The 15,784-nt window shown below is 41.5% G+C and overlaps 1 protein-coding gene across 3 annotated transcripts; it reads right to left on the bottom strand.

Moving 5' to 3' along the window:
- Window positions 1-2,784: 2,784 nt before the first annotated feature.
- Window positions 2,785-14,924, bottom strand: CGRRF1 (cell growth regulator with ring finger domain 1). 3 transcript variants are annotated; one of them, XM_062576514.1, is made up of 7 exons: window positions 14,781-14,854; window positions 12,855-13,007; window positions 10,707-10,846; window positions 9,170-9,347; window positions 8,831-8,978; window positions 5,484-5,591; window positions 2,785-4,095 (listed from the first exon to the last, which is right to left on the bottom strand). In XM_062576514.1, the coding sequence occupies exons 3-7, from the start codon at window positions 10,768-10,770 to the stop codon at window positions 3,745-3,747; spliced, it is 849 nt and encodes a 282-aa protein (XP_062432498.1). In that variant the 5' UTR covers window positions 10,771-10,846; window positions 12,855-13,007; window positions 14,781-14,854; the 3' UTR covers window positions 2,785-3,744. The 3 variants fall into 3 exon arrangements, with proteins under 3 accessions (XP_062432498.1, XP_062432497.1, XP_062432499.1); XM_062576513.1 differs by lacking the exon at window positions 12,855-13,007 and having other exon boundaries at window positions 14,781-14,924; XM_062576515.1 differs by lacking the exons at window positions 12,855-13,007; window positions 14,781-14,854 and adding an exon at window positions 12,283-12,367.
- Between the last annotated feature and the right edge of the window lie 860 nt (window positions 14,925-15,784).

Below are 15,784 nucleotides of genomic sequence, written 5' to 3' on the forward strand. Positions count from 1 at the left end.
GGCAAATAGCAGGATACCGAGTGTTGGCTACTGACAGCTCGGCACACAGCTGTGGTCCCCTGAGGGCAGCGGTCAACTGTGATGATGATGATGATGATACCAGTTAAGAGTATTGAGTGCTAAGAAAAGAGCACAGTTACGCGAGGCTAGCGTAGGTGTTCTGAGAACAGCAGAAAAGACCAAATACACTTGATTTCATAAAACTGAATCATGATGCGTAGAAGACCAGTTGTTTTAATAGCCTGATTTAGAGCCAGTACCCACCAGGCGCTGTTGCTAGAGTGTTTATTTTGTTCTGTAGGGTCTGCAGTAGAAGGCAGCACCATTTTAGCCCATAAAGAGTCGGGGCGAGGGTGTTAGCTAGTCTTCAGCCTGCCCTATGGGAATTGTGAATTCACTGTAGGAAGGGGAAGACCCGTTCCAAGGTGAATTGACCAGAATTGTCTTCCTCCTGCTCTTTCTCTTCTACTGGGACAGGGAGGAGGATTCTAATACAGAAATTTATCTACAGAAGGAAATTTCCATGTCATGGTCCACACCTTGATGTGAAAAGGCAGTGTGGGGCCTCTCTTGACACTATCACTTAGTTTGATCAACTCGTTTCAAAGCCCAGGCTCTGAGCAGAGCTAATGAACTATATACCAAGTGGTGAGGGTTGCCTCCTGTCTCTCCCCTGCAACAAAAATCATTGCAAGTTTGTAATACCCCAGCGCAGTTGAACACGAGCAAGGCTGGTTGCCAGAAGTCTGCGTATGTTCTTTGACATCATCAGATCCGTAAACATCATCTGTCATGAGCAAATGAGGAATATTATATTACCTCCATTACAACAGGGCGACAGAGCAGCACAGCCTCTATCAATATACTGCGTTTTTGTGGACCACAGGGAAGGTTTTATTTCTCTATTACTGTCTTGAATCCCTGTTTTAAGAGAACCAAGGGTCACCCAAGGCAGCTCTAGATGAGCTCCTTTTACTTCTCACCTTGTCTTTATTTTGAGATGTCTTCTTAGAAGATGGGCAAATGTAATAAGGCAGCTACTGTACTTTTTATATCTCTCAGTTAGGTTTTTCATCTGGGCCAGAAAGAAAGTTTGTTAGATCTGATAAAACAAGTAGCATCTCTGGAAAATGTTATTAAGAGAAAAACGAGGAACAAAGGAAAAGCCGAGACAGACTTAACAGCAAATAGTTGGCCTGGAAGGTCAGCACAGCTACATCCTGTGGGCCATTATTATTCCATACTGGCATCTATATGGAGAAAATTCAGTATCTGTTAGCTATCAAGCAGTGCCTGACTCCAGATCAGAACGAGGGCAGCACCAGCTGCTCCCTTGCAATAGTGATCTGTGTGGCCACTATCCCAAACGCAGGGAGTGTTAACTGCTCCTTTGGGAACAGCCACTGTCATGGCTCAGGCTTTCTGGTGGCATCTGTGAGGGGCTGCGGCTTTAATTTTTCTGGGAGCCAATGGAGGCATAGAACCATTTATACCAACTCTCCGTTTCACAACAGCGACACATGGGCGTGAGGGGAAGTCTGAAGAACAGTCAGCTCCACCATCCTGATGTTAACTGCTCCCACTTAGTGGTTGAACAGAGTTAGCAACACAGAGAGGCTAAAGTCAGCAACTACCTTCATCAGCCCGAGTTTGCCTTCAGCAGCTTTTCTGACAAAGATGGGTTAGAGCAGAGGATCAGCAAATAAAGCAAATCTCCTAAGGATGGACACTAAATGATGGCCAAGTCTGACGGTACGTAGCAACCAAGGTAGCAAAACTCAGTGCAAGGCCACATGGAAGGACAGCGATCTTTATTTTAAAGAATGATTTCAATGCTCATTCTTTTATGTTCATTTTTGCACACTCACTAGCACCAAGTGCTACTGTCCAAACGCTCAGGTCAGGGTTACTTGTGGTGACAGAGGACAAGGGATGTTGACCGTCAAGTCCTCATCATGCCTCTGTGGTTCATCTTGAGTGGTGAGGACATAGCATGATGTTTGCAGTCTCTATACTCTCTCCTAATACAGGCAGCTCTGGGCCTACCTGAGTTGCATCGCATTGGTGTTGCTCAGCACCCCCTCTAGCACCTGTTCTCTCAGACTACATTCTCCTTGGATTCCTCTCGCGGTTCTCAGTCTCCTGAATTGCTGCATATCCACTATTCTTTGTCATGACGATTTCTATACAGGACCTTCTGGCAGTCCTCACAGACACGTATGCATTTAATTCCTGTCTGACACACAGCGCAAGAGAAGAGCTGATCTGGCCAGCAGTTTATTCCTGAGTCGTCCCCGGAAAGGAAGGTGACCCTACCTAAACCAGATAAATCATCTCGCGAATAGCCTGTGGATCACTGGCTGGAAATCTGCGGCCACACGCATCGATCTGCCTATCTCTCCAACTAAACCTTACTCTTTGCGTGACTACCTAAATCTTTTATTCAGAAGTGACCACCAGGACTTTGGAAGCAGGGCCAAGGCAAGAGATAAGATAGAACATCTTTGTACCTACAGAAGTCGGCACCAATCAAGACACTACAGGAGAAGGTAGCGGAACAGCAGCACAGCTTCCTTCCCCCGGCACCAACCAGCTGTGCTGCAGTTGAATGTGGAACAAAGCTACAAGGGAACAAGAGGAGGACAGAGAGCAACAATTTCTCATTTCCTGCAGGTTCTAACAAGTGTTTGTATTTTGGTGTCTCACATCAGCAAGATGCAAAACCTTGGCCTGTCTTACTTCAGGAGAATTTGGCGCTCTCCTAAGAACCAAAACAACAATCTCTCTTCTCCACAAGCCATTTTTATTGCTTTTGACAATACACAATTGGAAACAAATATTTTCTTCTGATCTTTAGTTTCTCTCTTTATTAGAGTAAATAAATTTCCTGGGACTACTGATAAGGAAGAAAAAGTAAATCATTAACTTGTTCTCATCCAATCTGGCATTGCAAATATAAACATTAGAAATTCACAACAGCAGGCTACTCATGCAAGAATAACGCAGCAATACTGCCCAAGTTATCGCTCCACACAGTAATTAACTAACACTTACACGGACAGCAAGTTCTTACAGCCCATAGCTAACCAGACTGAAAGCCCGCACCTCGAGGTGATGCTGTGAAGGCTCAGGCGTGAAAGTGTCACTGAGGTTCAGTTCAAGCCAACAACAGTCAACAAGAATCTCTCCATTGATTCCAATGGGCTTTGGCTCAGGTTTTATACACACACACACCCCTACTGCCACAGTCCAGCCTTCATCTATAAAATAAATATATAGATTTAACAATAAAGATCTACTTTCCTTCATTTGTCACGTTCTGTAAAGTGCTATGTTTCTAAATTATACTGAAATAAAATGATATATTGGTCTAGTATTTTAAATATAATAAATAAAGAGCTGCGTGCATTTCAATGCCACTTGTAAGTTTTATTCTTTGTTAGTAGATAAACTAAACTTAGTAATCAAAATAGCCTCCAATAATACTCCATGAAAAACTAGTACGAAGTTATAAAAATAATTACATCTTTCCAAGATATCCTACGCACTACTTCTGTCCATACTGCAGAGATAAATGTTCTGTTCTTGCAGGCACATGGAGCAAACATGAATAAGGAAGCTGAAAGTTATTTTACAATTAAAAGCAAGCCCTACAAGTTAATGCTACATATCCCTCCCATAAACAGTCTGTTTTCTACATTTAATCTTGGAGCGTACAATTAAGTTCTTCTATTTTTTCTGCCATTAAAAAACTCTTCCAGGAAGAACATCTTGCAAGATACGTGTTGATTCATCTTCATCTTGTTCCTTTTTACTGCAAAGTGGAAAAGATTCTTGAACAAACTGCCTACACATTGGACACTGCTGAAAATATTTAATGCAACCATCACACAGGCATGTGTGCCTACAGGGCAGGAGTACCCAGTTCACTGCGCCATTCTGGCAAACCACACAGTCTTTACTATTTTCTTCATGCAGTTCTGAATCATCTTCAGCCAGCCCGACCTTTTCCAGCAAGCTTCTGTCAGTGCTTGTCTCACCAGGGGAGGTATCGCTCAAAGGTGGTGCAGTACTGTTTGCAGACATGAAGAGTTGCTAAAATAAACATTAAAAAAAAAGAATAAAAATCAGCAGAAATCGACAAACTCCCCCCCACACACCCCCAAACACGCCAAGTAGGTCGCTCTAGGTCAGATTCATCAGGTACCACTGGGTGAAATAGTGACAGACTCGCTCTTGTGTAAGCCAAGACTGAGTTCAGTTATACATAATCCAGATGCATTAAATGATACAAAACACTGGGAAAATATTAAGGATAAGATGTCAAATCTTAGCTGAATCAAATCAATGTAATGCACGAACCTTACCAGGATTGCACAGGTTTTGAATGCTAGGGCTTTGTGCCTTCCAGCATCGTCTACGCCTGGACGGACGCTTCTATCCCCTTCTACCAAACAGGTATCCACCACACCTTCAAATCTACTTAACTCAGCCTGTTCTGCTTCTCCTTATGCTACATACCATTTCCTTTTTGACTTATTTTATAGGAAGCACAAGTTCTTCTGGGTGTGATCTGTTACTAAAACTAGTAAACTAATAAGCACACAAAGATGCCCGAGCATTGTGCAATACACAACTACGCTTCAAAACGTAGCTGCACAGTTGTATCTGTCTGCAGTTTCAGCAGTATTTTTTTGTAACGGTAACAATACATGAAAATAAAGCATAACTGGAAGGGCCTACTCAGAACAAGTACTTAAGTCAAAAATGGCCAGGACAAAAATTTCTTGTGACAAATCTATTTCTGAATGAATGCTAATCAAGTCAATAGAATTAATCTGGCCAAATTTCTAACTGATCAATAACCTAAGTTATTTTCATTATCACAATAATACAGAAATGTTACAGAATCACATCATCAACTACTTAACAGGAACAGAACAAAGATTGTGGAACAATATGCAAAGATATGGAAATAGAACAGGAATGATGAGAACATCATTCAGGTTAACATGGTTAACCTGACAGTGCTGTGTGCTACGCAGAACCCTAATCTTTGTGCACATATTGCAGTAAAAGAAGATTTTAAGAAGAAAAGCAAGAAGTAATGAGACTTCTGATTTTTTTGATGAGATGCTCATCCCAATCACTAGGGCAATATAGGAGAAAACATTTATTTGAGAGACTAGCAAAGAGGTGACAAATGTTCTAGAGGGAGGAAGCATTCAACAGCCAGTTATCACTGCTGAAATAAGTGGACAGAGACTCCTAGACTAGAAACAAATCTAGGAACTCTTAATATTTTTAGATAAAATATTTTTGCACAGTAGCTTTGGCTAGAATTACTTAACTAATGAAATAATTTTTAACTACTAGCAGTTCTTTGCTTGACAACAAAACTTACACTAACCTAGGATACTGAAAGCCTACACATACTAACTTATCAGTATAGCCCCAGCAGAACAAGACTCAGTTCAGGTTACCTTAAGATCATGGCATTGACCTTGGGCTAGAAGTAGATACTGATGTAATATCCTACAGGAAAGTCTGTAGCTCTCATCAGGAACATGAATTACAGCCACCATTGATATCTACCAAAAAAAAAAAACCAAAACAGTTAACACTTTTCCTTTTCACATGTATGGTTTGTTGATTTGTATAGAACACAGAATCTGCACGCTTGAAAGCTTATATATTTTGTTTTAACTTCTGACTTGCTTATTTCCTTAGACAATTAGGGTTGCAACAATACTGACTAAGTATAGAGAAAAAATGCTGGGCAAGGTAAAACAGCATGTAGCATAAAACAGTGTTTGCGGAGCTTCAGCTTTCTGAACTAGTTTTATACAGAGTTCTGCCATGGACAGTTTACAGTGGAGCCACTCTCACCGCTCTTATCTAACGGAGCAAGGCCACGATCAAGAAGCACTGAAGCACGCGAGGTCCTCTTGAAGCTACGTGTTCATGCAGCTGAGGTAGGACTAATGTACTCACACATGTGCCTCATAGCAGCTACCTGCTTAATAGTTTCATCCCGGAGGATGAAAAGCTCCTCTGAGCGCAGAGGCCAAGTTCTGATGAGCTCTTCCTAGATAGAAGTGAAGTTGAGAAAGTCCAAGGATTTGCCTACACCAATCTAGCCCCAAGCAAGCGCAGGCACTGAAGTCCAATACAATACGCTCACTCTCCTGCAGCTGCAATCCAGCCTGCCTTCAACACAAGAAATAACCCTGTCAACTGAATTCTGAGTGCAGATTTATAGGGGAACGTATAAAAGGCAAAATCTTCTCCACTCTCTCTCACTTCCCTCACAAACACAGACTTTATTTTTTTGATTCCAAAAAGCATTCAGAAGTGTCACTGATTGGCTTGTAAGCTGAGTAAGCACAAGACAAAAATTCACTGAAAAGGATTATACGAGGACCCCATGAGTTGACTTTTCACTTCACCTCATTTTTCACTTCATTTTTATGAAAATAAAAGCACTCTAAGCTTGCATGCTGTGTTTAATACCCTTTCCCTGCCCACATTACATAATAGCCTCAGAAGGAAGAAAAGAAAGAAAGAGTGAAATTCAATATTATTGTAGTTCTCAGAAGCTGTCATAAGAGAAATGAAACCCGCAAGATAGGTGTCCCTTTTTTTCTTTTAGATAAGCATGGCAAATCAGACTTGCACTTTGAAAGCCACTACATGGCTAATTAAAAACAGAAATTAAATATGTGTGTATACATACATATGTATTTATACTAAATGAATTTACTATTCTTTGGCAATAAGATCTTTTTTTAAAAAAATCAATGTATCATATAGTTTCATAAAGATTTCTTAGTTTTAGAATCCCAAAGCTATTAAATCTCCGTTGTATTTTGATAATAGGAGTTTAAAAGCTAACTGCACAGAATCACAGAATGGTTGAGGTTGGCAGGGACCTCTGGAGATCACCTAGTCCAACCCCCCTGCTCCAGCAGGGTCACCTAGAGCACGTTGCTCAGAATCATGTCCAGATGGCTTCCGAATATCGCCGAGGAAGGAGACTCCACAACCTCTCTGCGTAAACTGTTCCAGTGCTCCGTTATCCTCACAGGTGCCGTGAGCGTTGCTCTCAGTGTACCAGTGTATTTGTATTATGTCATCCCACCATAACACAAGTACCTTCTCAATGACTATATGTCCTCAATTAATAGTTTGTTCAGAAAACTAGCCAATTTTTTGAACTGTGAGTGGGACCACTTCCTAATGCAAGTGTCTTCAGCTTCAAGCTACTGTCTCCTCTATAATGCTATCCTATCATATAGAAATATATATTCCTACACTATAATCTAGCAGAAATGCTATGTTGTATTTGATTACAGAATCCTTTTCTCATGACCACTAGACATTTTCCTCTCTATGTAAATACCTGTACACCATAATCAAGCTACTTCTCAATCTTCCGTTTTATACATGAGACCTGAGACCTAAATCTTCCAATTTGTCAAATTATTTCTCTAACTGCCTTCTGTGCTTACTCATTCTAATTTTCTGGAGCTAGAGGAGAGTTCTCGCATAAAACCAAATAGGTATAATATGGCCACAAATACATTCAGGATGAAAACTAGAGGACAGTTTCTAACATCCAAAAAAGAGATTCTAGAACACCACCCATAGTGATGGAGCCAAAAAAAATGCTCATTTTAAGATGGAGCTTCATGCATTGATGTGAGAAATCATATCATCCCTTGTGGTAATAGAATACTGGCTGCCCTGGCAAAGTTCCCTTTCCCTACCATGCTTGCATTTCACAAGTATGTTTCAATATTAGCCAGCTTGCAAGGAGTTCAGGTACAGTTATTTCTTTGACCATATAAACAGATTCCAACTACATTCCTTCCCTCCAAAACCAGGGGAAAAACGTCTCCCTCACTTTCCCTCCACCTCTTTCTTCTATGTTAAAGAATGAAAAAGCGGTGCTACATATTCATCTCCATGCTAACATCAACCACATTAGAACTCAAATTTACAGTTTCTTTATATTAAGCTAAATTGAGCTCTAAACATCCACAGACATACTGATCTGAGCAACAGCTGGGAAAAAAAAAGGGGGGGGGAGTAGTGGGGCAAGGCAGTCCTGAAGTCAGGTGCCAAGAAGCCACAGAGAGGCATCAGATGGAAAGGGAACATAGGAGCTCTCCTAAGTACGACTGGGATCACAGACAGTTTCCAAATGAGTGTATAGAAGAAGGTTCGGTGGGTGTAGGCAGCTTGCTTCTGAGTTTATATGTATTATTGTGCAGTTAGAGCTATCAGTTTATCAACCAAATAACAACAACAAGAAAAAAGATAAGCATGTTCCAAATTGCCCCAGAAAGAATCAGTTTCTAGTAGGAGTCAGAATTTAGACAGGGTATTAAACTGCATGTGACAACGCTGAAGTTACTTAGGCTATAAGAGATTAGGAGGAGACCTTTCTGAGGAGCTGAATATCTCATATCAGTCTGCTGCAGAATTTTCACACCTTCCTATAAATGACCTGGGGCTAGCTGCTGTGAGACACAACGTACTAAACTACACAGACTTGTGCTTTTTGCAGAAAGGTAATTTCTATGTTCCTCATATTCAAGTCAGAAATCAGCTCAAAAAAAAAAAAAAAAAAAAAAAGAAATCCTTTTTTTTTTGCCAACAGCAATCTGAAGCACTGTATCAGCTCAAGAGATCATCAGTGACAAAGCTTGCGACTAAATTCTAAGAGCCAAGGGAAGGAAGTAACTTTATTCCAGACTAGATTTGCCTCCTGAAGCATTCAGAACTTAAACAAAGCAGTCCTAAAATATATTATTATATTACTTACAATATCATATATTTCTCTGTCATCTTCATCAGCCAAAGTCAACAAAGCTATCAATGGATAGCGAGATCTAGGCACTGGACCAAAATCAACAACTTGAGCATCTTCTGGTAACTGACAATATTTTTCTTCCTTGTCATTTTTTTTTATGCTTTATTTGTGTCAAGGAAAACAATCAGTGTCACTAGAATTGAAGACAAATGTGACGTTTGCACAAAGTCTATTTTTTGTCATGCATTCATAAATATATTCTGCCAAAACCTGCTGAATGCTCATGAGTCTCAACTCTCCCTGTGCCAATAAATTAGCATATTTTGTCAAAACAGTTTTAAAAAAGGATACAAGTACTGTTGTCGATAGAGGTATTCGCTGTATAGAGCATCCTCTAATGCCTGAGGAGTCTTTATTCTGAAGCAGTAGATATGTTTTTGCAACGCTTCATGGAGTTTTTGAACACTGCAGCCCCAGTAGCATGTGAGAATACAGTCTTCCAGACAATCAGGTGTCAGTGTTATGCCCTCTTGCAGAAAGAAGATAAGGACTTCATTAAATCACCAGTGTGCAGGAATTCTGGAATTGCTAATTGTAGGTTCTTAAAAAGGCAACAGGCAGAAAACTCCTTTGTCCCAGATTTTTATTATTTTTAATTTGATCCTTTAAACCTTCGGCTAGATTTAGTGCTTAAGAAAGTCAACAGAGATGAGGAAGTGGGTGCAAGGAGATAAAATGACTGATCAAGCTAACAAAAGCTGCACACGTGCTCTTTAGGTAAGGTAAGCTTTAATTGCTGGTGCTATTTCGCAGGCTCACTGTCAGATGTCAGAGCCCATCCCCTGTTCCAAAGGCCATTCCTTCTTTAGGAAACAGTACTAACTGGATCCCTGGCCTACAACACCCTCTGTTGTTTCAGAATGCATGGGGCCCTCTCAATTTAGCAGGAGGATTAAGGGAAGATAAGGACAGGATCTACAGGATCTATCCATTTCTTTTCTCACTCCTCAGTGCTATAAATGCCAGACTGAGCCATTAGAGAGAGATTTTTAAATGCCCAGCAGTGCAGATTTGCAAGAATGTTTACCTCCTACCTAGGAAGCCAAGAAAGAAGCAGATCTCAAAAAGAACTGAGTACCTAACAAACTTCTAAACACTTACTGCACAAATAGGAGCAAAACCTCTTGAAAAGTTCTTCCAAATTCAAGTGCTCAGTGCTTCTGAAATACCCAAGTTACCAGAACACTAAGATTTTTTTGTGTTGGGGAGGAAGATGAAGAACATGCATTAACTGCTCCAGCACTTTCCTTATTCATAGAAAGGCTTCACGTCTCTATTGGTGGAAGATGCTCAGTCTTTCTTACTACTCTGTGACAATGCAGAAGGGCATGAATTTCACTTTCTATGCGGGTAGTTTCAAGGACGTTAGGGACTACTTCAGCTCTGATCCACAAAGATTCACAAAAATAGTTTCCACTGAAATACAGAGATACCTATACTTTTTAAAGCAGTAAACTTCTAAGTGCAACCAGAGACCTAGGACTTAGATTTTTAACTGGATAGCATATACTTTGTAATACATTAAGTTTACAGAAAAACCACCCACAGTAGCTGGTGATCAGCAAACGTGTTTTTTAATTAAAAATCCATTATAGTAGGAAGTATTTAGTAATAAATGATATATAAATATCCAAATATTTCACATTAGAAAACACCACACTTATCTGTGAGCTGTGTAAAAATAGTTATTTCTGTTGTAATGATGGATGAACTTTGTTTCCAAGGAATTACTGATATAGGAAGAGAAAGGGGTTAGAACAAGAAATTAACAGAAAGTACTTTTTAGAAACTTAGATTAACAAAAATCAAGCATATCAAAACCACTGACTTGTTACTGAAGCTGCAGAAGGACGAGGGATTTCTAACCCAAAAGGATTCTTCACTTGCCTCATCTGCTTCTTCAACACTCTTGCGCTGGATTCTGTCTCTTCAGAGTTTCTCAGAATAACAGGAACACCCAAACCAAACCTAAGAGACATGAAACAACAAAACAAACAGGCGTTGGTAGTGTTGGCATGTTTGAATTGTTCTTCAGCTCTAAGTAACAACCAGCACAGCAAATAAAACTAGCTTGGCTTTTGCTCGGATGCATGCATAATATAACCCGCCAATCTGTCTCCAGCTTTCTGTGGAAAAAAAAAAAAAAAAAAAGAGAGTCTTAACACTGCTAAATAAAATCTTTAAAGGGAAAATACTTTATTGCAACATTTCTAGGAAGAGAGAAAAATTAATGAGGATGGTCAATGCCCTCTAGTGGTGAAAGGTTAGCCAAGGCTTCCTCCCAACTGATCTGCACCCACAGGACCAAGAAGTCGCTGCTTGCAGAGATGGATCAGACTTAATGGACCGGGTGCTCTGTAAGGACTCCTTGAAGTGGATCTTTCAGCCCTAAAATATGCGTAGCTCTAACTACAGCCAGAGATATCATCTTAAGGGAGACAGAGATCCTGGTTTCCCATGTTAATCTTGTTATAAAAAGATGTTGATATTAAGTCAGGTGTCTTAAAGCCTTTGGTTTAAGCCAGAATCCAAATGCAAAGTAGTCAAGACTGAATCAAAGCTGAGAGTCTAATATCCCTTTAAAGCTGAAACTAGAACATTAGCCCAACTAATATATTGACTTTAAAAGAAAAATTAAGTAACAGTTTAAAATCATCATACGCATCAAAATAAAATCAAAGAAACCAAGATGGAACTCTTTAGGATGATTTCTGGTATCAATAAATACTCAAAATTTTCATATTGTCTCAAGTTTTTAAAGGACTCGTTACAGAAGATCATAATCTACAAATATTGCTCCACAATAGGCTTGCTTTTATATATGGCTAAAATATTTTTTTAACGTGACAACAACTTTCAGTAACCACAAACGATTAGAGAAGTTGCCCTATATATGCAATCAAAAGACTACTTTGGAAACTGAAGAGTTTTCCTAACTGCATTAATCCAGTTCTGTCTTAACAGGAAGGCGTCAGGGAGAGGCTGTGGGAGTCTTTTGTTAATGCATTTTATAAAACAGTTATTAATTAGCTCAGGCTGAAGTTTCATGAATTTGCAGTTCTGCCACGGCCAGCTGTACTGGTTAAGTCATGGTCTGTTCAATGGCTTTGAATTTTGGTTTATGCAGCCACCAGCATACTGCTTGTCTGAAAATCCTGAAACTGTTTCTTTGTAACAAACTTCCTAGCAAGAATGACATGAAGTGCAGGCTCTTCCCTGTATCAAGTGCTTCCATTTAGTATAGTGAAACAGTAGCTGTCACAGGGAGATGGATCTCCTATGAATAACCTGAGAAGAAAAGGGTACTATCAAAGGTAATCACTTTGAAAATTGCTGAAGAAACTTCAGGTACAATACACCTCTGAGCCAAACAGACAATTTTGTGGCTTTGCTAGTGCTTTTACCTGTTTTTCAAATTCGTTCTGTCTCCTGTATCAAAGAGATGTTAAATCAAGAAGAAAAGCAGAGCTTTTACAGACATTGGGCTCCTAAAAATTGCCTGTTAATTCATGTTGGAGGCATGCCATCTGTAAGACCAACAGGCAAAAACATCAGACAAAAGTGATTTTCAAACTGAGGAAACTACTTCAGAAAAAAATTCTCAAAGTCATCCTCAGAAGCAACAACCTGTTCCCGGCAGTCTAACAGATGGTTTCCTTGACCATTTACTGCCTTGCCTGCATGACTGTCACAGATACCCCAGAAAGGAAAAAGAGCTGGGGGGAATCTATACATGTTGCTCCATCTTTGACAACAATAGGATTTTATTTGTGTACAGGAAGGAAAAAGAAAAGAGTAAATTCCTTTGGTTTTCCACAGTTTTGTAGAAACATTTCAATTTCTTTAAGATACAATAAAGAACACTGAGCCATATTTAGTCTGTGCATGGAGACTCAAACCTCTATCTGATGTAAGTAAATAGGGCTATGTTGACTTCACTGGGGCGAAAATGAAGTAGGCCAGTTAAACATCTTACCCATAAAGAGACCAGGTGCAGCAGCTGTTTTATTTATTCAGTACCCAAGATTCAACGGAGTTAATCTCTGCAGCAGCACATAAAGATGCCTCCTGTCTTGTGCCATCTGGCTGATTCCAAAGTAAAAACCCTTTTCTCTGGAAACTTCCTTCACTGGTCATAAGCAACAGGATAATTACCATGAAAAGCCATCATAGAAAAAAGTCTCTAGTACAGTTTTAGAAGCAGCTGGTGGCAAAAAACCCTTTCTGTTCAACAACAACAAAAAAAAATACAGTGCTTTATAAACTTCAATGTAGTATTCAGGGTACGAAGGATGAAAAAATTTATAGTTTTTTATGTTTTTTTTTTCAATTAACATTCTGTCAGTCCGGAGTCAGATCGTTAGCTGGTATATGGAATAATGAATCAGAACTGTCAGTTTTAGAAAAGGCAAGGGTTCCCAAAGGCTTTGTTCAGCAGTTAGTTTCTCCAAAGAGCAGTCTTTGGACTTTGAAGAGGTGCTGAGTCCATAGTTTCTCGTGATGCCAACTCTCATCTCCAGCTAAAAGACAGTTCAGCACAATATTCAGCCAACCTAAATTTCCCTTCATTCCTATGCCCAGAGTATCTAACAGGCTGGCTCTAGAAAGCTACCGATTCAATAACCTACACTGACCCTCTGAGCAGGGCCACAGGTGTCTAAGGCTGGCCAAAAAAAACATGTTCCTCAAATCAACACATGATTTTGCAAATGAAAATGATAACTCATAAGGAGTTGGCGTTTTTCAGGTCAACTTACACCATCATGAACACATTGATTCTGAAAACGATGGGCATGAGAAAACAAATGTCATCACAGCAATATAAAGTGTTACATATTCATATAATACCATATGCGTTTCTAGTACTTTGTATAGCAAATAAAGGATCAAGTTGTTTTCATGAGCTAGTAAGTCCCAGAGTACTTCAGCACAGCTGTAACTGCAGAGTCACTTAAGTCGCTTGGAGACTTTTGGTCACGTGGCCACAGTTCAGCAGAGTTCAAAGGTAGCTGCAAATATCTCAGAAAAGCTGGTTAAATATTCAGATGACATGAACTTCATACTGCTGCATTTTCCTCAATTATCAGTTCCTGAGCAAGCTAGTTTGAAGTCAGCTTAGATATATGCAGACTGCAATACTAAGTGCAAACATATCTAGAAGCTCTATTTCTGAGGGAAAAAATGCATTTGGATAATCCTCTGCCCACCTTTTAGCCCTAGAAGCATCAACAGATAGATGCAAATATAAGGATCTGCTGGCAAGCCTTTACATCCTGAGTTCAGCCTAATTCAGGCGTTTTACAGCAGTGAACAGCAAAGTATTAAATACAAGCAGAAAAGTAATGATTAAATTGATTAGGGATCACAGATTTTGGCTATTCAGGTTGGAAATTTATCTGAATCACGATTCAGAATTATAGGGGTTTTTTTTTTTAATGAAAAGAAAGTATTTTCAAGAATCAATGCAGCAAAAAAACGGGAGAGAAGCAGATGGAAACACTACACTGTCAACGTGCAACGGGAGAATGGGAATTTCGGAAAGGATTTCTGGCACCCTCTCTCACCAGGCAACATCGAGGCGAGCTGCGGCCGCCTCGGGAGAAAGGTGAGGGAAGGGCCAGCCGAGCCCTGGCCCACACCGAGCCAGCGCTAGGGGCGGCCACGAGGAGCAAGGCCGAAACTTCGCAGGAAGCATACCTGCAGGCTCAAAAGGTAACTTCACTCGCAGGGGAGGCAAGAGACGACACAGGGTGAGGGCTGCGCCCCTCACCCCGCCCCGGACCCTGCGGCCGGCCCAGCTGCTTGCGGGCCCAGCGCCGCCTCCGACCCGCCTCAGGCGCCGGAGCGCTGCCAGGCGGACACACCGCTGCCCGGCGGCAGCCCCCGGCCGCGCCGCACTCACCAGCCCAGCACCAGCCCGCTGGTGACCAGGAAGCAGACGAAGACGACGGTGATGTAGAAGAGCGGCGAGTACTCGTAGAGCGTGACGAGGAACACGGCGGCCATGGGGCCCCAGCGGGCAGCGGCGGCTCCCGCCACCGCCCGCACGCCCCGGCGCATGCGCCGCGCCGCCCGCGCCTGCGCACTGCTGCCGCGAGGCCGTTGCCGCGCCCGGAGTCGGGCGGGGCCGCGTTGCCTAGCGACGGGGCCGCGTTGCCTAGCGACGGGGCCCGGCGGCTCCGCTCGTCACGCAAACCCGTCGCCGTGGCGGCAGGCCCGGCCCGGCGCTGTAGCGACTTCGAGCGGCTCTGTAGCAGCTACGTCCTGTGTACTCTGAATAAAGCATTTGAATGTGTGCGTGCACCCATCGGTGCATATCCAGCACAGCCCTCCGCAGACACGAAATCATCCTCATTCCTTCTTTTATCAGCCCCGGCCCTCGGACTGTGGAGCTCCACTAAAGAAATGCTTCCAAATCCCTCCGATGACCTTTTAAACAGAGCACGCAAAACACAGGCAAATACGTTTTGCATTTTGAAAGGAACAAGCTGCCTCCCTACGCGCTACAGCACCAGGAAATATCTGCCGTTAAGATCACACTGAGATTAAGACGCTGAAATAGCTACTTGGCAAAGCTCCGCTTCCACGGGGTTTACTTAATTCCTGCTGGAAATGTGCAATTTCGTCTTACTGATCTGGCATTTAAGTCCTTAATATCATTCACCTGAGGCTGTATTTGAGGTGTTAAGTCTTGACATATGCTTTCGCTCTCGTTTAGTAAGCAGACGAGGCGATGACTTTTTCTATTTCTCAGTGTTACGGGATCTTTGAGAAACAAGGCATTTTCTCTTCTCTTGTAACAGTCCAGATTTCCAGCAACACCAAAAAGGCCAGCTATTTTCCCCAGCACCAAGACTATGCCCACAGCCTGTTATGGAAGAGAAGTTCGTCTAGCATTTGCTGTTC

The sequence above is a fragment of the Rhea pennata genome, chromosome 5, assembly GCF_028389875.1.
Source record: "Rhea pennata isolate bPtePen1 chromosome 5, bPtePen1.pri, whole genome shotgun sequence".
NCBI classification, from domain to species: Eukaryota; Metazoa; Chordata; class Aves; order Rheiformes; family Rheidae; genus Rhea; species Rhea pennata.